The sequence below is a fragment of the Thalassophryne amazonica genome, chromosome 11, assembly GCF_902500255.1.
Source record: "Thalassophryne amazonica chromosome 11, fThaAma1.1, whole genome shotgun sequence".
NCBI lineage: Eukaryota > Metazoa > Chordata > Actinopteri > Batrachoidiformes > Batrachoididae > Thalassophryne > Thalassophryne amazonica.
The window spans coordinates 12651824-12679216 of record NC_047113.1 but is presented as its reverse complement, the minus strand read 5'-3'; the positions used below and the strand labels follow the sequence as shown (position 1 = coordinate 12679216).

General features: G+C 44.3%; 1 protein-coding gene across 1 annotated transcript; it reads right to left on the bottom strand.

Moving 5' to 3' along the window:
• psmd10 (proteasome 26S subunit, non-ATPase 10) lies at positions 1-27393 on the bottom strand. The gene is made up of 7 exons (XM_034181915.1): positions 27389-27393; positions 10482-10491; positions 8748-8883; positions 8495-8593; positions 4155-4301; positions 2777-2943; positions 1-451 (listed from the first exon to the last, which is right to left on the bottom strand). The coding sequence occupies exons 3-7, from the start codon at positions 8859-8861 to the stop codon at positions 298-300; spliced, it is 681 nt and encodes a 226-aa protein (XP_034037806.1). The 5' UTR covers positions 8862-8883; positions 10482-10491; positions 27389-27393; the 3' UTR covers positions 1-297.

Below are 27393 nucleotides of genomic sequence, written 5' to 3'. Positions count from 1 at the left end.
ACAAAATTTTACCATTTTTATTTGGCAATTATGACAGACGTAATCTTTGCATACCTAAATGTAGTCCTTTACGACCAGAATGTGGTTACTGCAGGAGAAAGTGATCCAACCCTTAAAGTCTGAACATTTTCCACCTGAGGAGCTGTAAAGATCCAGTTCGGTCTAACGTTCCTGACGGCCATTTAGATCTTGCAATAGTCAGTTTGAAATGGGTCAATTCAGGAGGATGAGGATGAAAATCCTGTTTATGTAAAGTGATGAAAGAGTGGATTCCAGCCTTGCAGATCAGCATATGCATCATCCTTCCACAATCCGTCGAAGTTTGGTGCCCAGACCTCCCTTGGCTATCTGCAGAGGCGTTTTTTCCTCTTTATTCTCAATGTAGATACTTGCTCCGTGTTCCACCAGTAACTTGGCTGCCTCCACACGTTCCTCATCACATGCCAGGTGTCTGGTTAAGAGAACAACAAAATACCACATGGCAATTTTGACGTGTGCAACCCCCCAGCCTCCTCCCCCCCCACACTGATAGGAATCTGCAATACACAGAAAAATATTTTCCTATAAGAAAAAAAAAAAAATGAAGGCTGTGTGTCTTCATTTCAACCATCAGTGTTCACTACAAACTGAAAGTATTAGTATGTTTTACAACAAAACCATATTTTGTATAAAAGACAGAAGAACCAGGGTTTTTTTTTTTTTTTTAAATATTGTGCTTCTTGAATCTAGATTGGGGTCCTGACCCTGCACCCTGGATGTCACCTGGACTGCACGGTTAGTCAAGTCTGGTCTTTCAGAGCTCTTGACTGGCTGAGCACGCCTGACTGAGTTAATTAGCAGTGAGTGGAGCACGGACTGTTGGAAAACACACAGAGCAGGCGATCTCCAGGTGTAGTGTTGGTGATCCCTGGATGAGGGGGATCAAATGGAAGATTTAAACAAGGTGTAAAATTGTCTGACATATCCAAGAGTGGGAGCAGGATGATAAATTTGCCTGGAGAAGGAGGTTCTCAAAAAACCCAGTGACCATGCAAGATTGAGACTAGCGAGGGAAGCCACCAAGACAACACTGAAGGAGTTATGGGCTTTTGTGAATGTGACTTGCAGCAACAGTGCAAAATACAGCTTTTGTCTGGTGCGTCATCACTTACACAGCTTCAAGACTGAGCGTGAAAGAGAAGCATTTTCTGAAAAATAAGATGTAAAATTTGAGTTCCGTCTTGCCAGACTCAACCCTAAAGTTGATCAATTTTCTTGTACAAAAACCTTTTTTTTTCCCCAAATCCACCATGAGGATGTGACTGGTGATGCAACAGACAAAAGTTGCACAATGAAGAGTTTCTCTACTCACAGCCCTAGATGCCCAGAACTCCTAGTTACTATGGGTGTCTTACTGGCTTCCCTCAGTCATCTTCTTCTATGGTTGCTGAGTGTTTAAATCCTGCAGATTATCACACTGTTCCAGACTGTCTGAATTTCTTAATTGCATAATGTAAAAGAATCCCAGGATATATTCAGTACCTGAGAAATATTCTATCCTATCTATTCTATCCCAGATCAAATTACTTGTGAGAACTTGCCAATAAATTTGATTCTGATTTGACAATCAAATCTGTCTAGATGTAGCTCTTGTTCAAACAAGACAATTTGGGATTATTATTGTGTCTTTAAAAAAGTATGCAATCCCACTCAAAAATGTTGAAGGAAAAAAAAAATGCTAAACTGTCAACATGACAGGAAAAACTCTGCCTGCCTTACTGGATTAAAGGTACAGTGTGTCGTTTTTGAAGAAGACTGTAAGCCATACGTACCTGCGAGGCCCTTGCGTTCGCAGGGCGCAGGGCTTCTGTGTGTTCTGAGGATGAACAAGAAGTCTGTGGGGTATACAGCCTTCTCCTACCGTGGTCCGACTCTTTGGAACGATCTACCTGCTGTTATTAGGCAGTCTGACACAGTGGAGACTTTTAAATCAAGACTGAAGACCCACTTTTTTAGACTGTCTTATCATTAATTTAATCTGTTTGTGTTTGCTTTGTAATTTCTTTTTATTCTACTGTGTTTAATCTTTTCATTGTGCTTTTCTTGCTTTTAATTTTGATTTTAGATTAATTTGTGTGTTGTGAATTGTGTGAAGCGCCTTGGGGCGACTTTGTCGTGAGTTGGTGCTATATAAATTAATAAATTGAATTAAATTGAAGAGAGCAAATGTTATGTCCATCAAATAATGTGTTTTTAAACTTTTCAACATTATTTACTTTCTTAACTTAGACAGAAAAATGCAAAAAAGAACTTTGATATTACAACATGTGTCTTTTTTTTGTCTATTATTCTTGCTTTCAATGCTTCTAAAACCAGTCAAAATGACTCGTAACGTGCGCCGCCTCAGGTACAAATTGCCAACAGCACCGCTATACTCAAAATTTCTGGGGAGAACTCTGATATTATTACTACTGCTAGATCCTCACTGTTGTTATGATATAAAAATAAGTGTTGTACAACTCCAGTTGTATTTTCTCTTCACTCGCTTTTTTTGGCATGTTACAGATTTTCATGAGAAAACACTTGACAGACTGAACTGCAGCCAAATGAAGAGAGATGACCGCAGACTGATTAGGAATTTCACTGTGAAGTGAGAATGCATGCGTTTGTAGCTTCTGTTCTACACTTGGGTGCAAGTGAGAATGAAGAAGCGAGAACATTCCTGCACAGTTCCTCCTCTGCTGTGGTACACGCGTGTGAAAGGGTCTGTATGTGTCGCACAGACAAGCTCACGTACAGCGGTGTGTTGCCCTGTGAGTCCTGGATGTTAGTGGATGCATTCTGTTTAAGAAGCAGCTGGATCAAGCGGTAGTTGCCTTTAGCGGACGCCCGGTGAAGGGGAGTGGACTCCAGCTTGTCTGTGGCATTGGGGTCTGCTCCGTTTTCCAACAACAACTGGGCGATCTATAAAGAGTGAGAGTTGTGCGTTACCACCAACATTATGGTTGTAGGAACCTTGCTGCAGATCAAAGTGGTACAACAAAATGTGTGCATCACACAATTAACTGTTTACACAGAGATTTAAGAAAAACAACCCAATTTGTGAAAAATTCATTTAGAAAAGTGCTTTACAAAAACAGTGCATAAAAACATGCTCACCTCAGTCAATATTTTATGTGTGTAATATCCCTGTAATAAGCTTGATTTCAATTTTAATGCACTGTTGATAATCAAATGGGCATGACAGGCAGTCAGACAGAACATGTGCGACTGGACCACCCTTGAAAAATGATCATATAATAAGAATCAGAGACTTAATTACGTCAAGGCCAAAAACAGCTCAGCTCACAGCTTTAGCAACAAAACAGTAATTTTTTTAACACTTGTTTTACAGGGCTATTCCACAGGGTGTCGTTCTACTGCGATCGCCCTCGTTCCAAACAAAGTGCAAAAACGGGATGAAATGGCTTAATCCGGCTTGCCTCCTAACAGGATGGCTAAAAAAGTGCAGACCTGGCAACCCACCTGAAAATGAAAGAACAGAATTGCGCTCTCAGTCAAAAACTGCAACAAACGCTGCTTAGTATCTCGTTTAAAGAAGTTCCAACATGATTGAATCTGTTAAGATTACAAATACCCCAAAGTTACCGCGTACTATCAATGATTTGAAAATCTGGAATGAACTTTTTGAACAATTCAAAAACTGGATCCCTGTTTTAAATCTGGTGCCGATGATGGCTGTCACTACTATATATACCAAGTTCGTTCAAGATTGACCAGAACAGATCAAGTTACTGTGATGCTTCAAAATGTAGCCCAATTTGCTATTCAGTGCTCTGTGGAATAGCCCAATAATTTTGTGTAAATATCAGCATAATACCTAGCGTGGCGTCAGACACAGTCAGCAAAGGCACCTCGACACTTGCACGAATTTGATCCCCGCACTGCTGTGCAATGCCTCCCGCTTAGTCCCACTTGATGCCACGATATATAATAATCATTTCATAGCCGATGATGCGTTTACTCTCAGAACCTGACTGATGAAACCATTCTCTCATTGCTCCCAGAATCCCACAGAAATTACCTACAGCTGTAGCTTGTCTCGTGCGCAGATCAAATTTGTGCAAGTGTCAAGGTGCCTTAACTCTTACAGCAGGATAAATTTTGGATTTTACCTCGTATCTGTCTTTAGAGGCAGCATAATGCAGAGGAGTGCAGCCATTCTGATTAACAGAGTTCAGCTGAGCTCCTTTGCATATCAAAGCTCTCACAATGTCTTCTCTGCCTGCAGATGCTGCAATGTGGAGAGGGGTCCAACAAGCCTAGGAGGTAACACAACACACACAAACATGACAATAATTTAATATTAATGATTATATCCATCTAAAAAACTTGTAGTGTCTTGTAATTACAATCCTAAATCCTAAAAAATACCATTCGTGTTCTGAGGCACTGCAATATATTATGTTTTTCGGTTTGTTTTATTTGATGTCAGACATCAGCCGGTTTGGTTTTTTGTCTCTAGCTTGCTTCTATCAGTCAGCTGGTAGCTATTACTGCCTGGAATGGTGAGATTTATACACCAAGCTGACATGAAATGAACCACTGTACATTAAAGTGACTTTATTGATGAATCTGACCTCTTTGAAAAGTTATCAAATTATATGTATTTGTATTGAGTTTGGCAATGTGTTCGTTAACAAAACCTGTCCCTACAGGTTAAATGCCTGGATGACCAGCCTTGAGAATATACCACTGATTTCTATTTACTCACTAGATGGAGAACCAGGACAATCCGCTCATTCGCTGACTGTTGCCAGAGCGCTGCCATCTTGGTTAGCGTTTAATAACCAGACATAAATAGAAATCAATGGACATGATCAATGTTTTTAAGAGAGTTTCACCATAAATCTGCATTTTCCATGCTTTTACTGTGCTATTACATTTATTCAAACTCAGTCCCACATTTGTACAGCCAATATTTGTGAAAACAAAAGATCAGTCTATTATATAATAGATTTGAATGAACTTGTTAGTCCCAGTCCAGATAGAAAATAATACCATAAGTTTGTCAAACACACAATGTCTGCTATGACACAAGATACTAGTCTGATCCTTAATTAATTTCATTATGAAGTTAAGAAAAAGATGGGAAATAATCAGGGGTAAAAGTAATCTTTGTCCACTCGCATCATATACTCAAGATATTAATATTAAAGACTGCTCTTAACACACCTGCAACGCCGCTTTTACAGGACACTTCTCCGCGAAAATATCAAATAAAATGAAACAGCCACGCCAGCCAGGGTGAAAGTAAGATTATTCAATAATTTCTGGACCAAGTTGAAAGAAATCTGAAAACACTACACTGTTTACACGGAGTATATCATAGAGAAATTACTCTCATTTGTGTATATTCTTATATTAGTAGAATATACAATGTCAATGCAATTGTCATGTGACCCACCAAATTGAGAGAAAAAACATTCCCATTCTATGAATTTGCTCTTACAGAATATCTCAGGATGGAAAACCTGATGTGAACAAAAAACCTGAGGCTAATTAAAAAGGGATAAATTGAGACTTAAGAAAGTGAGACTTCTAATTGAATCGCTAAACAAATAGTGAGATATTTATCATGACAAAGCATTCAGGCAGTAAAACTGAAGTCACTACTTTACAGAATACAGCCCCGACACAAAAATAAATAATTTTCTAACAATTTTAGTCATTTCCCCACATCATTAATATTGCATATAATATTCACTTTTGAAAGCCCACAATTTCTTAATATTTATTTTATTTTTTATTTAACCCTCTGGGGCTGACGCCGTCATAAGCTTTACTAAATTCTAAATAACTTTTTGATGATATGAGATAGAAACTTACTTTTTTTTTTTTTTTAAAGTTAACTCGGCGGACTTTCGAGCCAGTCACTGGCCATCTTTGTACTCCTCATAGAAGCTGTGTGATGACGTGCGCAGTGTGACTGTCTAATCGGAATTGGTTCACTGTCACATGGTTTTCCAAAATCCAATCATAGGGCAGATTTACCTCACATGAAAAGCCAAAGATCGTTTTCAGGAGTGATACGTTACTAGTTGGCCAGTTTGAATAGCCCCCTGGGTGCTCCAATGAGTACATACTATTCCAATGCGCCCTGCGCAATTACGCACAGCGAGAGTGAAAGCAGACGGAGCAGACGGAGAGCCTCTGATGACAATCTCATGTGCTCAAACAAAGAGTGTGTAACTATCAGGAATGCTCCACTAGTTTGCATGTGAATGTTGCTGGATAACTCTGTTGCTTTCTCGTCGTAAAGCACTGTTTACCATATCAAAATAAAACGCATAGACCATTTTGTATATATTGTTCAAAATGTGCATTTGTGTTTATTGTTTGAACCTTTTTGTTGTACAGTCTTTCACACAAGACCTCAAATTACCTTTATAAAGTGTCAAAACAGTTGTTTATTATAGGTTGTGTTTTGACTAAATGTGTGTGGAAAATTATTTTTCGCTTTATTTTTTCCTTGCCTATTTTTGATTGTAAACCTTTATTACACTTATAAAACACAACAAAAACATATATATTCTGAAAGCACAGGTTGTCCTGAAAAAAAGAGACTCGACTGTGGAATGCAGGGAGAGCTGTTAACAGCAATAATAAAACATTTATGCCAGGCGAGTGAACAGTCCAAAAAAATGCCCTCGGACCCCAGAGGGTTAACCATCTGATACTTTGTCAGCTGGGTGCTGCACCCGAACGCTGCACGAAACAGCATTTTCATATCACTTTAACCCAAGTTTAAGTCAGCAAATAATCTATTTCTATTTAACCTAATGCCTGACGATGCGGAATAACGCTAAGCATGACAGAAGCTGCCTGGCAACAGCTCACAGGCTGCATCTGCCATCTAGTGGATTAAATAGAAATTGATGGAATAAGCCTTCTCACACGCTTGCTCTCTTCTGGGTTTTGCGTGCGAGGTCAAACAGCAAGAGGTGTAACTGCAGTCTTGAGGCATCATGACTGACTATGTGGGAAGGGAGAATGACAGAGACTGATTATATGTCCCACTGGAGTGTTGATTCCTTGAAAGATTTTTTGTGAAAATGTGGTATTAGTATCCAAGGAAGAAAAACTGAAGCTTATCCTGCACACGAACTGAAAATTCACCTTTTGCCCGACTCGACCCACTGCTGACCCAGGGAGTGTCTATTCATAAACACAGAATCAGCTGATCACTGTTTCACTTTGTGGACCTCTATAAATCTTGTGCACTACGTTTGTATTTCCAAGAGTGTTAAATAACTTATTTGTGAAGAATAAAATAAAATTAATCGTGGATCTGGTTGGTGAATGGCAGCTGAATGGTGTCTCTAGTAAATAATCATCAAGTAACTGCCTGGTCCATATCCCTGCATGTTCTGTGTAATTTATTGGGCTTATAGGCACATGTGCCTATGATTTGGATCAATGAATAATGAACACAGGTGGGATAAAAATGCACTGATTTGTATTATAACAGAGCAAGGTGACAGATTACGCTGCCCTTTTAAAAGATGACAACGGCAAATCATTCCCCAACCTGATATCCAAACTCGAGTCCAGCTGGCTGGATAAGAGCGGGATGACTCGATGGCACTGCTGCACAATTCGCCAGGCCAACGGGACCCGCTGGATGCCACGCTGTGTGCTGCTGGATGTTGCATTAAATAAAATGATTCGTTTGTAGCGGCTTAATCATTTGCTCTAAGAGATTGGCTGATAAAATCATCTCTAATCGCTCCAGAAGCACAGAGGAATTTTCTCCAGCATCTTTTCCCAAAGCATTTGGGATAATCTTAGTCCATGAGCCAGTCATCAATTTTGACCTAATCGGTACCACTTAAAGGGAAGAAACGACACTTAGAATCCAGCCTCAGTGTACCATGGCCTACACAAAAATGTATGATAGCCATCCCAGGGTGGTAGCTGTACCCAGGTAGGGGTCAATGAAGAATTACATAGTGGTCAAACTTTAAAAATGCTCCAATCATGTTGAAAACTATATCACATTACTTGTCTGATTATAACAATTTCAAAAAGGTATAGTTTGGACTATTGATTCTTCATTGACCCCTACCTGGCTACAGTTACCACCCTGGGATGGCTATCATACATTTTTGTGTAGGTCATGGTACAGTGTCGTTTCTTCCCCTTAAGTGGTACAGAAAACCTGCTTGGCCCATGGACTATCTCAAAAGTAATTATAATATTTATATCATAATGGCTTGGTAAAACAGTTGCATTTTTACTCCTTCTTATAAGCATCTGTAAAATTATGTTTATTATGGATTTAGACAGTTTGACTGACCGGCCAAGCGTCCTGTTTACATTTTTGCACCTCTCGACCTAAGAACCAACCTGGTCGTGCATGTGCATTCCCAGAGTGTAAAAAGGCTTATATACACACACACACACACACATATATATATATATATATGAAAGTAAGTAAAGTCATCAGCTTTACGTCGTCTTGTATGTTCACTTCCACTCCCAGTTCCAAAAGGAATTCCACGATGTCCGTGTGACCAGCAGAACAAGCCCAGTGCAGAACAGTTCGATGGTCCTGAAACCAAACACACACATTAAGCTTCTCTTATCTCCTTTTTCTCTCATTAGGTAAAACCAATAAGACCCCACGTTTCACTCTCATTAGATAAAGCAGTAAGAAACCGTTTGCGTGCTGCTCCTGGTGTTTTTGCAGAGTCATGCAATCTTACCTGGTCTGTTTTACAAGCGAGTGTTTTATCAGACAAAATGCTTTGCTTTAATTTTTCAAACTGTCCCGTGTAGGCAAAGTTGCACACCTCCAAATTTGACACAAACCCCTCCATCTCCAAAATGATTTTTAATTTTCTGAGAGTATCAGGTGGCGGGCAGAGCGAGCTTTTTTTCTTCTTCTTCTTTCAAACTTTTTTGGCGGTTTGCAAACCAACACGGCTCATTACCGCCACCACCTGTTTTGGCGTGTAGCATTGATTAATTCTGATGTATGCTACATTAATAACAGAAATTCATAACTCAATAAAAGGCAGCAAACGTACAGACGTGTAGTAGCACACAAAAGATAAGAAAAATAAAAAGGTATTACTGAAAGTATCTCACTTTTTGAATGAATTTGAGTGCGCATTGTTGCCTCTTGTTAGTATTGTAGATTCAGTTTGTAAAAGAATGTGAAAATACAGCCAAGTCTCATGCTTTTTTTTTTCTCTCGATATGCAGCAACCCCATTGGGAGGGATGGATCCCCTCACATATGATGTGGCCGTCAAGGTTGGCCATCCAAGCACAGAATACAGCTTCCCGCTGTTTCACCTGATACGTAGAATTTTCCTCAGTCAAATGAATGGGATTTTAGTGCTTGTTTAAACATTTTTGTTGAATGGTGAAAAACTATTTTTCCATGTGTAGGAGTACTTAAACTGTTTTTATGCATTATTAATATTCTGTCTATAACGCCCTAAATGAGTATTCAGTCGAAATAACTGCAAACACCTCTCATTTCAACTGTCCCCAATAATAATAGTTGCACAAGTCATCAGGGTAGTCAGATATGTTTTCGACTTGCTGCTTTGGTCACACAGACAGCAATAGGTTGCTGCAGCATGTAAACAGTCTGCTGACAAAAACCAGTATATCCAAGAGGCATTAGATAGATTTGAAAAACACCAATGCATTCAAGTAGAAAAGCAAATCAATCAATCAATCAATCAGTTTTATTTATATAGCACCAAATCACAACAAACAGTTGCCCCAAGGCGCTTTATATTGTAAGGCAAAAGCCATACAATAATTACGGAAAAACCCCAACGGTCAAAACGACCCCCTGTGAGCAAGCACTTGGCGACAGTGGGAAGGAAAAACTCCCTTTTAACAGGAAGAAACCTCCAGCAGAACCAGGCTCAGGGAGGGGCAGTCTTCTGCTGGGACTGGTAGGTGCTGAGGGAGAGAACCAGGAAAAAGACATGCTGTGGCGGGGAGCAGAGATCAATCACTAATGATTAAATGCAGAGTGGTGCATACAGAGCAAAAAGAGAAAGAAACACTCAGTGCATCATGGGAACCCCCCAGCAGTCTAAGTCTATAGCAGCATAACTAAGGGATGGTTCAGGGTCACCTGATCCAGCCCTAACTATAAGCTTTAGCAAAAAGGAAAGTTTTAAGCCTAATCTTAAAAGTAGAGAGGGTGTCTGTCTCCCTGATCCGAATTGGGAGCTGGTTCCAGAGGAGAGGAGCCTGAAAGCTGAAGGCTCTGCCTCCCATTCTACTCTTACAAACCCTAGGAACTAAAGGTAAGCCTTCAGTCTGAGAGCGAAGCGCTCTATTGGGGTGATATGGTACTATGAGGTCCCTAAGATAAGATGGGACCTGATTATTCAAAACCTTATAAGTAAGAAGAAGAATTTTAAATCAGAATATCCCTTTTCAAGAGTAGTGCATTATGCTTTCATGCAAAATTTAGTTGGTTGCCTATCCAATGATGTAAACATACCAAACACTATCAGGGGAGGAGATGCAAGTATGGTCATTGTCCTCTTGAAGTAACCTGCAGTGGCAGATCCCTCAAACATAGAAAGTGAAGCGCAAAGTCTACTTTTGATAAGCTGAGTCAGTATATATACACAGGCATTTCTATTTGGTTAGACTCTTTCTCTCTGATTGTTCTGTCTGAGTTACATCGCATGACAAGTTTCCTCCCGTAATACAAAACATCTCATGGCACGTATGCCAATGATTGCAGCTGCGTGGAGAAACAGTTTTGTTTCCTTTTGTTTAGTCTATCAGTGGCGGTCAGCACATCCTGTTCTTGCAGGCTTGTCTGGTTGCACTTATCATCTGTTCTGCATCATAAAGTCACAACAGCCAAAATAACAGTGTCACAGATACCACACAGCAGGCCTGTACAATTAAATGAAGAAAGAGTAAGGTACAAATGTTTAACAGTGATAACTTATATACACTATACAAAATCTTTAACATTTTCATTAGTTATTCATCCAAACCATCAACATGTTTATTAGACCCCATTCCTGCCAGGCTGCTCAAGGAAGTCCTACCATTATTTAATGCTTCAATCTTAAATATGATCAATCTATCTTTGTTAGTTGGTTATGTACCACAGGCTTTTAAGGTGGCAGTAATTAAACCATTACTTAAAAAGCCATCACTTGACCCAGCTATCTTAGCTAATTATAGGCCAATCTCCAACCTTCCTTTTCTCTCAAAGATTCTTGAGAGGGTAGTTGTAAAACAGCTAACTGATCATCTGCAGAGGAATGGTCTATTTGAAGAGTTTCAGTCAGGTTTTAGAATTCATCATAGTACAGAAACAGCATTAGTGAAGGTTACAAATGATCTTCTTATGGCTTCGGACAGTGGACTTATCTCTGTGCTTGTTCTGTTGGACCTCAGTGCTGCTTTTGATACTGTTGACCGTAACATTTTATTACAGAGATTAGAGCATGTCATACATATTAAAGGCACTGCGCTGCGGTGGTTTGAATCATATTTGTCTAATAGATTACAGTTTGTTCATGTAAATGGGGAATCTTCTTCACAGACTAAAGTTAATTATGGAGTTCCACAAGGTTCTGTGCTAGGACCAATTTTATTCACTTTATACATGCTTCCCTTAGGCAGTATTATTAGACGGTATTGCTTACATTTTCATTGTTACGCAGATGATACCCAGCTTTATCTATCCATGAAGCCAGAGGATACACACCAATTAGCTAAACTGCAGGATTGTCTTACAGACATAAAGACATGGATGACCTCTAATTTCCTGCTTTTAAACTCAGATAAAACTGAAGTTATTGTACTTGGCCCCACAAATCTTAGAAACATGGTGTCTAACCAGATCCTTACTCTGGATGGCATTACCCTGACCTCTAGTAATACTGTGAGAAATCTTGGAGTCATTTTTGATCAGGATATGTCATTCAACGTGCATATTAAACAAATATGTAGGACTGCTTTTTTGCATTTACGCAATATCTCTAAAATTAGAAAGATCTTGTCTCAGAGTGATGCTGAAAAACTAATTCATGCATTTATTTCCTCTAGGCTGGACTATTGTAATTCATTATTATCAGGTTGTCCTAAAAGTTCCCTGAAAAGCCTTCAGTTAATTCAAAATGCTGCAGCTAGAGTACTAGCGGGGACTAGAAGGAGAGAGCATATCTCACCCATATTGGCCTCTCTTCATTGGCTTCCTGTTAATTCTAGAATAGAATTTAAAATTCTTCTTCTTACTTATAAGGTTTTGAATAATCAGGTCCCATCTTATCTTAGGGACCTCATAGTACCATATCACCCCAATAGAGCGCTTCGCTCTCAGACTGCAGGCTTACTTGTAGTTCCTAGGGTTTGTAAGAGTAGAATGGGAGGCAGAGCCTTCAGCTTTCAGGCTCATCCCAGCTCCCAATTCAGATCAGGGAGACAGACACCCTCTCTACTTTTAAGATTAGGCTTAAAACTTTCCTTTTTGCTAAAGCTTATAGTTAGGGCTGGATCAGGTGACCCTGAACCATCCCTTAGTTATGCTGCTATAGACGTAGACTGCTGGGGGGTTCCCATGATGCACTGAGTGTTTCTTTCTCTTTTTGCTCTGTATGCACCACTCTGCATTTAATCATTAGTGATTGATCTCTGCTCCCCTCCACAGCATGTCTTTTTCCTGGTTCTCTCCCTCAGCCCCAACCAGTCCCAGCAGAAGACTGCCCCTCCCTGGGCCTGGTTCTGCTGGAGGTTTCTTCCTGTTAAAAGGGAGTTTTTCCTTCCCACTGTCGCCAAGTGCTTGCTCACAGGGGGTTGTTTTGACCATTGGGGTTTTTACGTAATTATTGTATGGCCTTGCCTTACAATATAAAGCGCCTTGGGGCAACTGTTTGTTGTGATTTGGCACTATATAAATAAAATTGATTGAATTGATTGATTGAATAAACATCTATTATGTCGTATGCAGTTGTGTTGTAGTGTATTGCAGACTTTAAGTCAGGGGTAATTCCATGTTGTAGGGGCCCAATGGCCAAGAATACCATGTACAGTGTGGGGTAATTAGTGCTTGTGTACATACACTTGTGCTCATAAGTCCCTGGCAGAATGTTCGATGTCTTGGCCGTCTCAGATCGTATGAATGATAACACAAAAACTTTGTTTTCACTCTTAGTCAGTGGTTGTGTGTAGCCATTACTGTGAAATAACTGTGTTTACTTTGTTAATATCATGATGACAGCAGACAATACCCAAATGACCCAGATCAAATGTTCACATACCTCAGTTCCTAATACCGTGTATTGGCCCTTTTAACACTGATGACAGCTTGGAGTCTTTTGAGGTAGTTGTGGATGAGGCTGTTTTTTCTCTGATGGCGATGCTCCCACTGAATATGTCCTGGACATCAAATATGAGGAAATACAAACAGTATGGCACTCTATGGTAAATCTGCGTAGACAGTTATCACACAGTGAGTGGCTGTGCAGGAAGGGGCCGAGTGAGGAAAGCCACAAAGGCACGAAGACAACACAGGAGATGTTAGGCTTATGTGGCTGTGATTGGCGATATTGTGCACAGTGAAGATTTTGCATGTTGTATAACAGCTCAGTGATGGAGTGGAATAGAAGATGATCTTCCAAGATACAAGATCTGGAATCTTATCTACTAGGCATGTGAATCTCATCACTGACAACTCGATACGCACCTCGATACACTACCAGAGATACAATACAGATAGCGATACATGACGATACTGACGACAGTATTCACCCATTCCCGATTCAATGCGATGTGATACAGCAGTGTTCAGAATAATAGTAGTGATATGTGACTAAAAAGATGAATCCAGGTTTTGAATATATTTCTTATTGTTACATGGGAAACAAGGTACCAGTAGATTCAGTAATTTCTCACAAATCCAACAAGACCAAGCATTCATGATATGCACACTCTTAAGGCTATGAAATTGGGCTATTAATAAAAAAAAGTAGAAAAGGGGGTGTTCACAATAATAGTAGTGTGGCATTCAGTCAGTGAGTTCATCAATTTTGTGGAACAAACAGGTGTGAATCAGGTGTCCCCTATTTAAGGATGAAGCCAGCACCTGTTGAACATGCTTTTCTCTTTGAAAGCCTGAGGACAATGGGACGTTCAAGACATTGTTCAGAAGAACAGCGTAGTTTGATTAAAAAGTTGATTGGAGAGGGGAAAACTTATACACAGGTGCAAAAAATTATAGGCTGTTTATCTACAATGATCTCCAATGCTTTAAAATGGACAAAAAAACCAGAGACGCGTGGAAGAAAATGGAAAACAACCATCAAAATGGATAGAAGAATAACCAGAATGGCAAAGACTCACCCATTGATCGGCTCCAGGATGATCAAAGAGAGTCTGGAGTTACCTGTAAGTGCTGTGACAGTTAGAAGACACCTGTGTGAAGCTAATTTATTTGCAAGAATCCCCCGCAAAGTCCCTCTGTTAAATAAAAGACGTGCAGAAGAGGTTACAATTTGCCAAAGAACACATCAACTGGCCTAAAGAGAAATGGAGGAATATTTTGTGGACTGATGAGATTAAAATTGTTCTTTTTGGGTCCAAGGGCCGCAGACAGTTTGTGAGATGACCCCCAAACTCTGAATTCAAGCCACAGTTCACAGTGAAGACAGTGAAGCATGGTGGTGCAAGCATCATGATATGGGCATGTTTCTCCTACTATGGTGTTGGGCCTATATATCGCATACCAGGTATCATGGATCAGTTTGGATATGTCAAAATACTGTAAGAGGTCATGTTGCCTTATGCTGAAGAGGACATGCCCTTGAAATGGGTGTTTCAACAAGACTGACCCCAAGCACACTAGTAAACCAGCAAAATCTTGGTTCCAAACCAACAAAATTAATGCCTCACAGATGTGAAGAAATCATGAAAAACTGTGGTTATACAACTAAATACTAGTTTAGTGATTCACAGGATTGCTAAAAAAGCAGTCTGAACATAATAGTTTTGAGTTTGTAGCGTCAACAGCAGATGCTACTATTATTGTGAACACCCCCTTTTCTACTTTTTTTACTAATAGCCCAATTTCATAGCCTTAAGAGTGTGCATATCATGAATGCTTGGTCCTGTTGGATTTGTGAGAATCTACTGAATCTACTGGTACCTTGTTTCCCATGTAACAATAGGAAATATACTCAAAACCTGGATTAATCATTTTAGTCACATAGCACTACTATTATTCTGAACACTACTGTATGTATGATGTCTGTTAGAAAACTATCCGACCATTTTATTTTTTTAAAAACTATATGGATTTAAATCATGTGCGCTTGCATCAGCCAAGCTTGAACATTTGTGCGCATGCGTGAGTTTTTTCATGCCTGTCGGTTGCGTCATTCACCTGTGGGCAGACTTTGAGTGAGCACTGGTCCACCCCTCTCGTCGAATTTTCATTGTCAGGAAAATGGCTGAGCGATTGGAGCAGCAATGAATCAAATTTTTCCAGAAACTGTGAGAGACAGCCAGGTGGAAACCATTTGGAAGATTCAGACGGCTTTCGGTGAAGATACTCTGGGCGTCACACAGATTAAGGATCATTACAACCGGATTAAAGACAGCCCACAGTGGCGCAGGGCGCGCCGCGCTCCGAGCGGCCATTGACAGGCTGAAACGACCAGATAATTTCCAAAGTGAAGGCTGTGTTGATCCAGGACGTCATCTGACTACCAGAGAAATTGTGGAAGAGGTGTATATCAGCACTTTTGCGGTACATTCCACTGTTACAGGAGATTTTGTAATGAAAGACGTGCGGAGGAATTCGCGCGTCGGGACGGAGCCGCTAATGGCGCACAACAAAAAGCACATCCGTGTTGGAAACCATTTGGAAGATTCAGACGGCTTTCTGTGGCTTTTCAGTCGAGTTAGTATCCGAGAAATTGTGTAACAGCTGGGCATGTCACAACTTGTCCTGTGAGACTTCCAACACGGATGTGCTTTTTGTTGTGCGCCATTAGCGGCTCTGTCCTGACGCGTGAATTCCTCCGCACGTCTGGTTTCCACTTGTCTGTCTCTCACAGTTTCTGGAAAAATTTGATTCATTGCTGCTCCAATCACTCAGCCATTTCCCTGACAATGAAAATCCGACGAGGGGGGTGGACCAGTGCTCACTCAAAGCCTGCCCACAGGTGAATGACGCAACCGACAGGCGTGAAAAAACTCACGCATGCGCACGAATGTTCAAGTTTGGCTGATGCAAGCGCACATAATTCAAATACATATAGTTTTTTTTAAAAAAATAAAAAGGTTGGATAGTTTTCTAACAGACCTCGTATATGACAGGATATATTTACATACAAACAAAACAGAGTATTGCAATTAGCTACCAGCCTGTGAGGTCCCCATGCTAATGTCCATGAAATGGCTTATAGAAAAAGAAAAATGACACACTGCAGCAAAACCTAAAGCTGTCTTGTGCTTTAAAAAGAACAGAAACAAAACACAGTGTGCTTTGCGTGAGGGCACTATGAGACACAAAACATATGAAAAATCTCCTGTTTTTTTTTTTTTTTTTTTCGCTTTTTAACATCACTTTTGTGTTTTGCTTGAAGGCTTTGTCAGGATTTGGACTTTTGTATCATGTTATGTTTAGTTAAGTTTGGTTGTGTTTCTGTATGTGATTTCTCTTGCTGTGTTTTTCCTTCTTGGGCTTTGTCTTTCCCTATCTCTCCTCTCTGCCTCTCTTGGTGGTGGGTGGTGCACACTGTTTAGACCACACCCTATTCTGGAGCTTTCCACACACTTGTTTCTAATCTGTAGCTCATCACCTGAGTGAATGTAAGCTCCACTGGTTGCATTACTTCCCCACCAGATCATTGTGCCTTTGTTTCCAGCTCTGTACCTGTATTTTTCTAGTCCTGCTTGCCACGTTGTGTTTTTTGACCACATCATCCAGCCTTTTCTCTCGCTCATTTTCTTCATTCATCAGCTCTTCAAAATATTCCCTCCACCTTCTCAGCACACACTCCTCACTTGTCAGCACATTACCATGTGCATCTTTTACCACTCTAACCTGCTGCACATCCTTTCCAGCTCTGTCCCTTTGTCTGGGCAATCGGTACAAGTCCTTTTCTCCTTCCTTACTATTCAACTTCTTGTACAGCTCGCAATATGCCTTTTCCTTCGCTTTTGCCACTTCTCTTTTTGCCTTACGGCGCATCTCCTTGTACTCCTGTCTACTTTCTTCATCTCTCCGACTATCCCAAAACTTTTTTGTCAACCTCTTTCTCCTTATGCTTTCCTGGACCTCTTCATTCCTCCACCAAGTGTCCTTGTCTTCCTTTGACTGTCCAGATGTCACACCCAGTACTGTCCTAGCTGTCTCCCTCACCACATCTGCAGTACTTTTCCAGTTGTCCAAAATTGCTTCCCCTGCAACCATTGCTTCTCTCACCTGCTCGCTAAATTTCACACAACAGTCTTCCTCCTTCAGCTTCCACCATCTGATCCTTTGTTGAGCTCTCACTCTCTTCTTCTTGTTTACCTCTAAAGTCATCCTACAAACAACCATCCTATGCTGTCTAACGACACTCTCTCCTGCTACCACCTTAAGTCTCTGATTTCTTTTAGCTTGCATCTCCTATAAAGAATGTAGTCCACCTGTGTCGACCTTCCTCCACTCTTATATGTTACCCTGTGCTCCTCCCTTTTCTTAAAATAGGTATTCACCACAGCCATTTCCATCCTTTTTGCTAAATCAACTACCATCTGCCCTTCCCCATTCCTATCCCTGATACCATATCTACCCATTACGTCCTCATCACCTCTGTTTCCTTCACCAACATGCCCATTGAAGTCTGCTCCTATCACCACTCTTTCATGTTTGGGCACACTGTCCACCACCTCATCTAACACACTCCAGAAATCGTTCTGTTTCATCTCACAACCTACCTGTGGGGCATATGCACTGATGATATTCATCATCACCCCTTCAATTTCCAACTTCACACTCATCACCCTGTCAGACACTCACTTAACCTCCAACACAACACACTTTTAACATACTCTTCCTTTAAAATGACCCCAACACCATTTCTCTTCCTGTCCTTACCATGGTACAACAACTTGTACCCACTGCTGATGCTCCTGCTCTTACTTCCCTTCCACTTGGTCACTTGCACACACAATATGTCTACCTTTCTCCTCTCTATCATATCAGCCAGCTCTCTCCCTTTACCAGTCATATTACCAACATTCAAGGTCCCCACTCTCATTTCCACCCTTCTAGTTTATACATCAAAATGTCAAGCAAAGTCTCCTCTACAAAAGTATCCACTTCAATCACATATCAACTAACGACAGCTGAAACGCCAAGCAATTAAAGACGTAAATCAGAATTCAGTTTTTGGGAAAATAAACTTCATTTACTCCTCCCAAGTATTATTTACTTTCAATTTTTTTTTGCATCCACAACATCCCCTAGGACCTGTCTTTTAGCTGATCCAAACTTTTGCATTTTTGACCTTGTACAAGCTGAGAAATAAATCATAATGTATGGGTATGTGATTTTGCTGAAATAGGCTCTAGGGCTTAAGGAGTTAAGGAATTCATGCAGCATGTCATTAACCAAGTTCTGATAAACTGTGGGAGCATTGGTATGGCCAAACGGCATAACTAAGTATTCATAATGACCAGAAGGTGTTAAAAGCAGTTTTCCACTCATCTTCTTTTATCCGGACTAAATGGTATGCACTGCGGAGATCAAGTTTGGTAAATATTTTAGCTTCTTCTAACAACTCAAAAGCAGAGGAGATGAGAAGCAGTGGATAACATAATGATGCAATTTAGCCCACGATAATCAATACAAGGGTGGACCGACTTGTCTTTTTTCTTGACGAAGAAGAACCCTGCCCCTGGGGGCGACTATGAATGACAAATCAAACCAGCTACTAAGGACTCCTCTATATATTCATTCATGGCATTGCGTTCAGGGGCCGACAGAGAAAAGAGCTTTCCCCCAAGGTGGGCTTGTCCCAGGGAGAAGCTTGATGGACTGTGTTGTAACCAGGGGTGCCCCAGAATAAGTGGATGAGTCATATTGTTAAATACATTAAAACTGATTAATTCGGAGTGGTTCTCCGACACCATCACGGAAACTGAGTATGGTGAGTAATACAACCCAATTCATGGCCATCCACAGCGCGCACCACTAGATGGCACAAGAGCTTAAACAGTTTCAGGTGTAGGGACCTGGCAGAAAAATGATGTGTGCAAACCAGTTGCATGGGCTTGTCTGCACTGTGGTGTAGAGAGTCCGTGCTGACATGGCTGGAGGAGGACGTGCGGACGGGAGGTGTAGCGGAGCATCCTTCTGGTAACTGGGCTGCATGGCGAGGACTGTCTTGAACATGCCAGTTGGTCCAGATGGCAAGAGCGATGAGCTCGTCGAGGTCTTCGGGCAGATCTATGGCCACAAGCTGGTCCTGGATATTTTCGTCAAGACCTTGGAAAAAGATGTCATGGAGTGCCATGGGATTCCGTTCACTCTTGGCCGCCAGAATGCAGAAGTCGATGGCGTAGTCAGTGACTCAGTGTCTGCCCTGGTTCAGCCTCATGAGGGTATGGGCAGCTTCACGCCCAGGAGATGTGTGTTGAAAAACCAATAGCAGAGCAGCTGTGAATGCCGGCAGAATGGCACGGGTGGCAGATTGGTGACCCCACTCAGCTGTTGCCCACGCCGCAGCATGACCAGTCAGGTGAGTGATCATATAAGCTATCTTCATCCTGTCGAATGGGAACTTGCATGACATGAGCTCAAAATGTAACTTTCTGAGTGGTAAATGGTCTGACGTCACCAGACTTTCGTGAGAAGCATTCAGGTGGAGACAACTGATTGCAGTAGTCTGGTTCGGGTATGGAAGCCGGTGTGGCGACTGATTGGTGCTGCCAGTGGCCAGAACAGTAGAAGCCTGATGATCGAGTCTTGACAGTTGTTAACCCATCTGGGCACTCACCAACGCCATAAACGATTCCTGGCGTTTAGCAAGGTCCCTAAACCTGGAAGAAAGCGCGGTGAGGTGCTCTTGTTGCTGCACGAGCTGCTTACTGTGGTGGCATACCACCAGCTGGAACTGGTCGGAGCCAGCCGTTGTCCATCCATTGTTGGCTAGTTTGTACTATCAGACTGGATGGCCAGGAATTGTAAGACATATCTATGAGCAATGATATGATGAAAGGCTTTGCAGTATCAGACAACTTACTACTGAGAGAGGCAGAGCAACAGTTTGGTGAATAATAACGTACATCACATTCCTACCGAGGGATGTAATTTTTACTATTTTACTTTTCACCTTTTGCTTTAATTCTTAATTTTCAAACCAAGCACATCAAGAATGGTCAGTCTGTGATTCAGAATGTTCATTATGAACATTCAGAATCATAGACTGGCCATTCTTGATGTGTGTTGGATAATTTATTATCGTTGGTAATTCGATTATTAGAACTCTGCCCTAAAAATCATTCTGTCTGTTGCTTTCTGCTGGACTTTCCTGTGAAGCGCAGCGCTGAGAACTCTAACATTTGTTCAATGTTCTCTTTCCAGTTATCTAAACCAAAAATGGCGTTCCTTTTTCTGCCCCCCCCACACACACACACACACACCCACACACACCACAAGTGAAAAACGAAAAATGATTTGGCAGTAAAGTACATGGACCCTTAAGGCCTGCACACTTTCAATTCACTCATATGTCACTTTTTTGTTAATGGGTGCCCATTCAACTTTTGTTTTCTGACCAAGAAAAACCCCATAGTTCCAACTTCCTCTTCAACACTAAAATACCACATTCTCTAAAATTCCACTTTCAGAAGCTCACTCACATCAACAGAATGTTTGAAAGTAATGACAGCGCTTCACTTTTTCCACATTTTGTTATGTGGAATGTGTACCCTCCAAAATGGATTAAATTAATTTTTGTCCTCAAAATTCTATGCACAATACCCTATAATGACAATGTCAAAAGTTTTTTTTGTGGCAAATTTATTAAATTATTACGTCAAGCAAGGATGTAATAAAATCTGTTGTGTGGGCCGCCAGAAGAGGAGGTACTGCTGGCCCACCACCAGAGGGCGCCCTGCCTGAAGTGCGGGCTTCAGGCACGAGAGGGCGCTGCCGCCACGGACACAGCCGGGGGTGACAGCTGTCACTCATTATCTCTTGACAGCTGTCACCCATCTACTCTACAGCATCTCACTCCATAAAGACCAGACGTCATCTCCACCTCCTTGCCGAGATATCGTACTTCTATGGAGGTAACTGTCTCTGCCTGTATTATTTAATTCTAAGAGCTATTGTTTTGCAGCTGTCAACCAGAGGACCGGCGTGGGTCGCGACTGTTTCGTCCTACATCCGTCAGATAAGTGGTTAAACAGACGCTGCACGAGTGTGTGTTAGAGGTGGAGGTGGCATTCCCACCGTTGTTGTTACGGGGTGTACACACACCCACACTTGACTGTCTTTGTTCTTCGCCAGCAGTACCAGAGCCGACAGTCGGGGACGGTGATCACCTGGGAATTCAGGACTTGGCGGCTCCAGTATTCACCAGGTTCGGTGGCGGCGGAAATCGTGTGGTTCCGGCTCTTCTCAGGACAGACGTCTTCTATCCTCGAGCCTGCCCACACGTCACCTTTGTGGATTGACTGTTATCAGATTCTGAGATTGTCTGTGTATTCGTTGTGCACCTTCACAACATTAAATTGTTACTTTTTGGCTCATCTATTGACCGTTCATTTGCGCCCCCTGTTGTGGGTCCGTGTCACTACACTTTCACAACAGGATATTTCAGCCAGCGTCATGGATCCCGAGGGGCGTCATCCATCTGTTGGACAGCCAATGGAAGAGCAGGGTGCACAGGCGTCTCCAGGAGGCGTGCTCGGTGAGTTGCAGCAAATCCTCACCGCCTTTACCGCTCGGCTGGATTTGATGTCCGAGCAAAACGTCATCCTTAATTGCAGGATGGAGGCTCTCACCGAACAGGTGGAAGCGCGCGATCAGAGCGCTGCTGCGGCTCCTCCTCCTGCCGACCCGGTGCCAGGTATTAACATTCCACTGGTCGTTCAACAAACCCCCCCACCATCCCCTGAAGCATACATAAGTCCCCCTGAGCCGTACGGGGGTTGTGTGGAGACGTGCGCGGACTTTCTGATGCAGTGTTCGCTCGTCTTTGCACAACAACCCGTGATGTACGCGTCTGACGCCAGCAAGGTGGCTTATGTTATTAATTTGCTTCGGGGTAAGGCACGCGCCTGGGCTACGGCGCTCTGGGAACAGAACTCACGGTTGTTATCAGCATACACTGGGTTTGTGGGGGAGTTCAGAACAGTGTTTGATCACCCTAACAGAGGAGAGACTGCTTCAACAATGCTGCTGTCAATGCGACAGGGGCGCCGGTGCACAGCCGAATATGCAGTCGACTTCCGCATCGCGGCTGCGAGGTCCGGCTGGAATAACGTTGCGCTCCGCACCGCCTTCATAAACGGACTGTCATTGGTCCTGAAGGAGCATCTGGTAGCTAAGGAGGAACCGCGGGATTTAGATGGGCTTATCGATCTCGTTATACGGTTAGACAATCGGTTGGAGGAACGCCGTCGGGAGCGAGGCGAAGGACGTGGCCGGATACGCGCCGTCCCTCTCCCTTCCAGGTTTGAAAAGGGGCCGCCCTCCCCACGCTCCACAGCCGCAGCGCTCCGTGGGGCAACAGCTCCCCCTGCTGACGTTAGGGAGACGCACAGGGCCAAAATGAGGAGGCTGGTCCGCGGGGAGTGTTTTCTCTGCAGCTCAAAGGAGCACATACAGAAAAATTGCCCCAAACGGCCACAACAACAACCGCCCTTAGTGACTGGGCTGAGGGGGGGGTCAAAACATTCACGTGGGACACACACAGATTGCCACACGACTCCCAGTTACAATCCTGAGCGGGGATTTAACCTTTCAAGCCCCAGCACTGGTGGACACGGGGTCAGATGGGAATTTGCTAGACAGCAGATGGGCAAGGGAGGTAGGGCTCCCTCTGGTGGCGCTTCCTTCACCATTGCAGGTGCAGGCACTAGATGGCACCCTCCTCCCTTTAATCACACACAAGACACAACCAGTAACTCTGGTGGTGTCTGGAAACCATCGGGAGGAGATTGAGTTTTTTGTAACTCCTTCTACCTCCCGCGTGATTTTGGGCTTCCCATGGATGTTGAAGCACAATCCCCGGATTGATTGGCCGTCTGGGGTGGTGGTTCAGTGGAGCGAAACCTGCCATCGGGTGTGTTTAGGATCCTCGGTTCCTCCTGGTTTACATGCTAAGGAGGAGGTCAAAGTCCCTCCCAATCTGACGGCAGTGCCGGTTGAGTACCACGATCTTGCTGACGTCTTCAGCAAGGATCTGGCACTCACCCTTCCCCCGCACCGTCCGTACGATTGTGCCATTGATTTGGTTCCAGGCGCTGAGTTCCCGTCCAGCAGGCTGTACAACCTCTCACGACCTGAGCGCGAATCAATGGAGACCTACATCCGGGACTCATTAGCTGCCGGGCTGATCTGGAACTCCACCTCCCCGATGGGGGCAGGTTTCTTTTTTGTGGGCAAGAAAGATGGCGGACTCCGTCCATGCATTGATTACAGGGGGCTGAATGAGATTACGGTTCGCAACCGATACCCGTTGCCATTGTTGGATTCCGTGTTCACCCCCCTGCATGGAGCCAAAATCTTTACTAAGCTGGATCTTAGAAATGTGTATCACCTGGTTCGGATCCGGAAGGGAGACGAATGGAAGACGGCATTTAACACCCCGTTAGGTCACTTTGAGTACCTGGTCATACCGTTCGGCCTCACCAACGCCCCGCGACGTTCCAAGCCTTGGTTAACGATGTCTTGCGGGACTTCCTGCACCGATTCGTCTTCGTATATCTGGACGATATTCTCATCTTTTCTCCGGATCCTGAGACAAATGTCCAGCATGTACGTCAGGTCCTGCAGCGGTTGTTAGAGAACCGACTGTTTGTGAAGGGCGAGAAGTGCGAGTTTCATCGCACGTCTTCGTCCTTCCTGGGGTTTATCATCTCCTCTAACTCTGTCGCCCCTGATCCGGCCAAGGTTGCGGCGGTGAGAGATTGGCCCCAACCAACAAGCCGTAGGAAGCTGCAACAGTTCCTCGGCTTCGCTAATTTCTATAGGAGGTTCATTAAGGGCTACAGTCAGGTAGTTAGCCCCCTGACAGCCCTGACCTCTCCAAAAGTCCCCTTCACCTGGTCGGATCGGTGCGAAGCCGCGTTCAAGGAGTTGAAACGACGGTTCTCTACTGCGCCAGTTTTGGTGCAGCCCGACCCTAGCCGCCAGTTCGTGGTTGAAGTGGACGCCTCTGACTCAGAGATAGGAGCCGTGCTATCCCAGAGCGGAGAGACTGATAAGGTTCTTCACCCATGTGCCTACTTTTCACGCAGGTTGACCCCGGCTGAACGGAACTATGACGTCGGCAATCGAGAACTCCTTGCGGTGAAAGAGGCTCTTGAGGAATGGAGACACCTGTTGGAGGGAGCGTCTGTGCCGTTCCCGGTTTTCACTGACCATCGGAACCTGGAGTATATCAGGACCGCCAAGCGACTGAACCCCAGGCAAGCCCGCTGGTCACTGTTCTTCGGGCGTTTTGACTTCCGGATCACCTATCGCCCCGGGACCAAGAACCAGAGGTCGGATGCCTTGTCCCGGGTACACGAAGAGGAGGTCAAAACTGCACTGTCGGATCCACCGGCGCCCATCCTGCCTGAGTCCACTATCGTGGCCACCCTCACCTGGGACGTGGAGAAGATCGACCGGGAGGCCCTGGCACGGAGCCCGGACCCCGGAACTGGTCCGAAGAACCGTTTGTACGTCCCACCAGAGGCCAGAGCTGCAGTCTTGGACTTCTGTCACGGTTCCAAGCTTTCTTGTCATCCAGGGGTGCGAAGGACCGTGGCAGTTGTCCGGCAGCGCTTCTGGTGGGCGTCTATGGAGGCCGACGTCCGGGAGTACATCCAGGCCTGCACCACCTGTGCCAGGGGCAAGGCAGACCATAAAAGGTCCCAAGGACTTCTCCAGCCGCTACCTGTGCCTCATCGCCCCTGATCCCACATCGGCCTGGATTTCGTCACGGGCCTCCCGCCGTCCCAGGGCAACACCACCATCTTCACGATAGTGGACCGATTCTCCAAGGTGGCCCACTTCGTGGCCCTCCCGAAGCTCCCAACAGCCCAGGAGACAGCAGACCTCCTGGTCCACCACGTTGTCCGTCTGCATGGGATACCCACCGACATCGTCTCTGATCGTGGTCCCCAGTTCTCCTCACACGTCTGGAGGAGCTTCTGCCGGGAACTGGGGGCTACTGTGAGCCTCTAGTCCGGGTATCACCCGCAGACCAATGGACAGGCAGAACGGGCCAATCAGGAATTGGAGCAAGCCCTGCGCTGTGTGACGTCCGCACACCCAACGGCCTGGAGTAAACATCTGGCCTGGATCGAGTATGCGCATAACAGCCAGGTGTCCTCTGCCACCGGCCTCTCCCCATTTGAGGTGTGTTTGGGGTATCAGCCCCCGTTGTTTCCCGTGGTGGAGGGACAGGTCGGTGTGCCCTCGGTCCAGGCCCACCTGCGGAAGTGCCGTCGGGTGTGGCGCTCCGCCTGTTCTGCCTTGTTGAAGGCCCGGACGAGGGCGAAGACCCATGCAGACCGCCGGCGATCCCCGGCCCCTGCTTACCAGCCCGGGCAGGAGGTGTGGCTATCCACGAAGGACATCCCCCTCCAGGTGGATTCCCCAAAACTCAAGGACAGATATATCGGACCATACAAGATCCTCAAAGTCCTCAGTCCTGCCGCAGTGAAGCTCCAACTCCTGGCTTCACTGCGGATCCACCCGGTCTTTCATGTTTCAAGGATCAAACCTCACCACACTTCACCCCTCTGTGCTCCCGGACCGGCGCCGCCTCCTGCTCGGATCATCGACGGGGAGCCGGCTTGGATGGTACGCCGGCTCCTGGACATCCGTCGGATGGGCCGGGGGTTCCAGTATTTGGTGGACTGGGAGGGGTATGGACCCGAAGAACGCTCCTGGGTGAAGAGGAGCTTCATCCTGGATCCGGCCCTCCTGGCCGACTTCTACCACCGTCACCCGAACAAGCCTGGTCGGGCACCAGGAGGCGCCCGTTGAGGGGGGGGTCCTGTTGTGTGGGCCGCCAGAAGAGGAGGTACTGCTGGCCCACCACCAGAGGGCGCCCTGCCTGAAGTGCGGGCTTCAGGCACGAGAGGGCGCTGCCGACACGGACACAGCCGGGGGTGAAAGCTGTCACTCATTATCTCTTGACAGCTGTCACCCATCTACTCTACAGCATCTCACTCCATAAAGACCAGACGTCATCTCCACCTCGTTGCCGAGATATCGTACTTCTATGGAGGTAACTGTCTCTGCCTGTATTATTTGATTCTAACAGCTATTGTTTTGCAGCTGTCAACCAGAGGACCGGCATGGGTCGCGACTGTTTCGTCCTACGTCCGTCAGATAAGTGGTTAAACAGACGCTGCACGAGTGTGTGTTAGAGGTGGAGGTGGCATTCCCACCGTTGTTGTTACGGGGTGTACACACACCCACACTTGACTGTCTTTGTTCTTCGCCAGCAGTACCAGATCCGACAGTCGGGGACGGTGATCACCTGGGAATTCGGGAGTTGGCGGCTCCAGTATTCACCAGGTTCGGTGGCGGCGGAAATCGTGTGGTTCCGGCTCTTCTCAGGACAGACGTCTTCTATCCTCGAGCCTGCCACACGTCACCTTTGTGGATTGACTGTTATCAGATTCTGAGATTGTCTGTGTATTCGTTGTGCACCTTCACAACATTAAATTGTTACTTTTTGGCTCATCTATTGACCGTTCATTTGCGCCCCCTGTTGTGGGTCCGTGTCACTACACTTTCACAACAAAATCATCTGCATTTATTTATTTGTCTGTCTTTTAGCAGGATTATATCAAAACTACTGCATGGACGTTGACAACATTTTCACCACAACCTTTTTTATGTTGTCATTTTGGGGTGTTGTGAGTAGAATTTTGAGGGGGAGGGAAAAAAAAAAAAATTATTTATTCCATTTTGGAATAAGGCTGTACCACCGCAGGACTGATAGTATTGCACACCGGGCATTTGCCCGCTGGCCTGATGGCCTACTGGCCTGCGGATTTTTTTTTTTTTGTAGCAGCTACGACTCGTCACTTATTAAAACGCGGTGACAACAGCACACCTGCACTGAGCTTTACAAAGACATTTTTATGCTTTTTCCTCCTTTATTTAGAGCTGAGCTGAGCCGTT

Excerpts from the sequence above, each read along its gene's own strand:
- psmd10 (XM_034181915.1), bottom strand. The coding sequence starts at position 8,861 with ATGGAGGGGTTTGTGTCAAATTTGGAGGTGTGCAACTTTGCCTACACG. Across the intron at positions 2,944-4,154 it reads CCTCTAAAGACAGATACGAG|ATCGCCCAGTTGTTGTTGGA; the intron begins GTAAAATCCAAA and ends CACTCTTTATAG. Across the intron at positions 452-2,776 it reads TCACAGGGCAACACACCGCT|ACACCTGGCATGTGATGAGG; the intron begins GTACGTGAGCTT and ends TCTCTTAACCAG.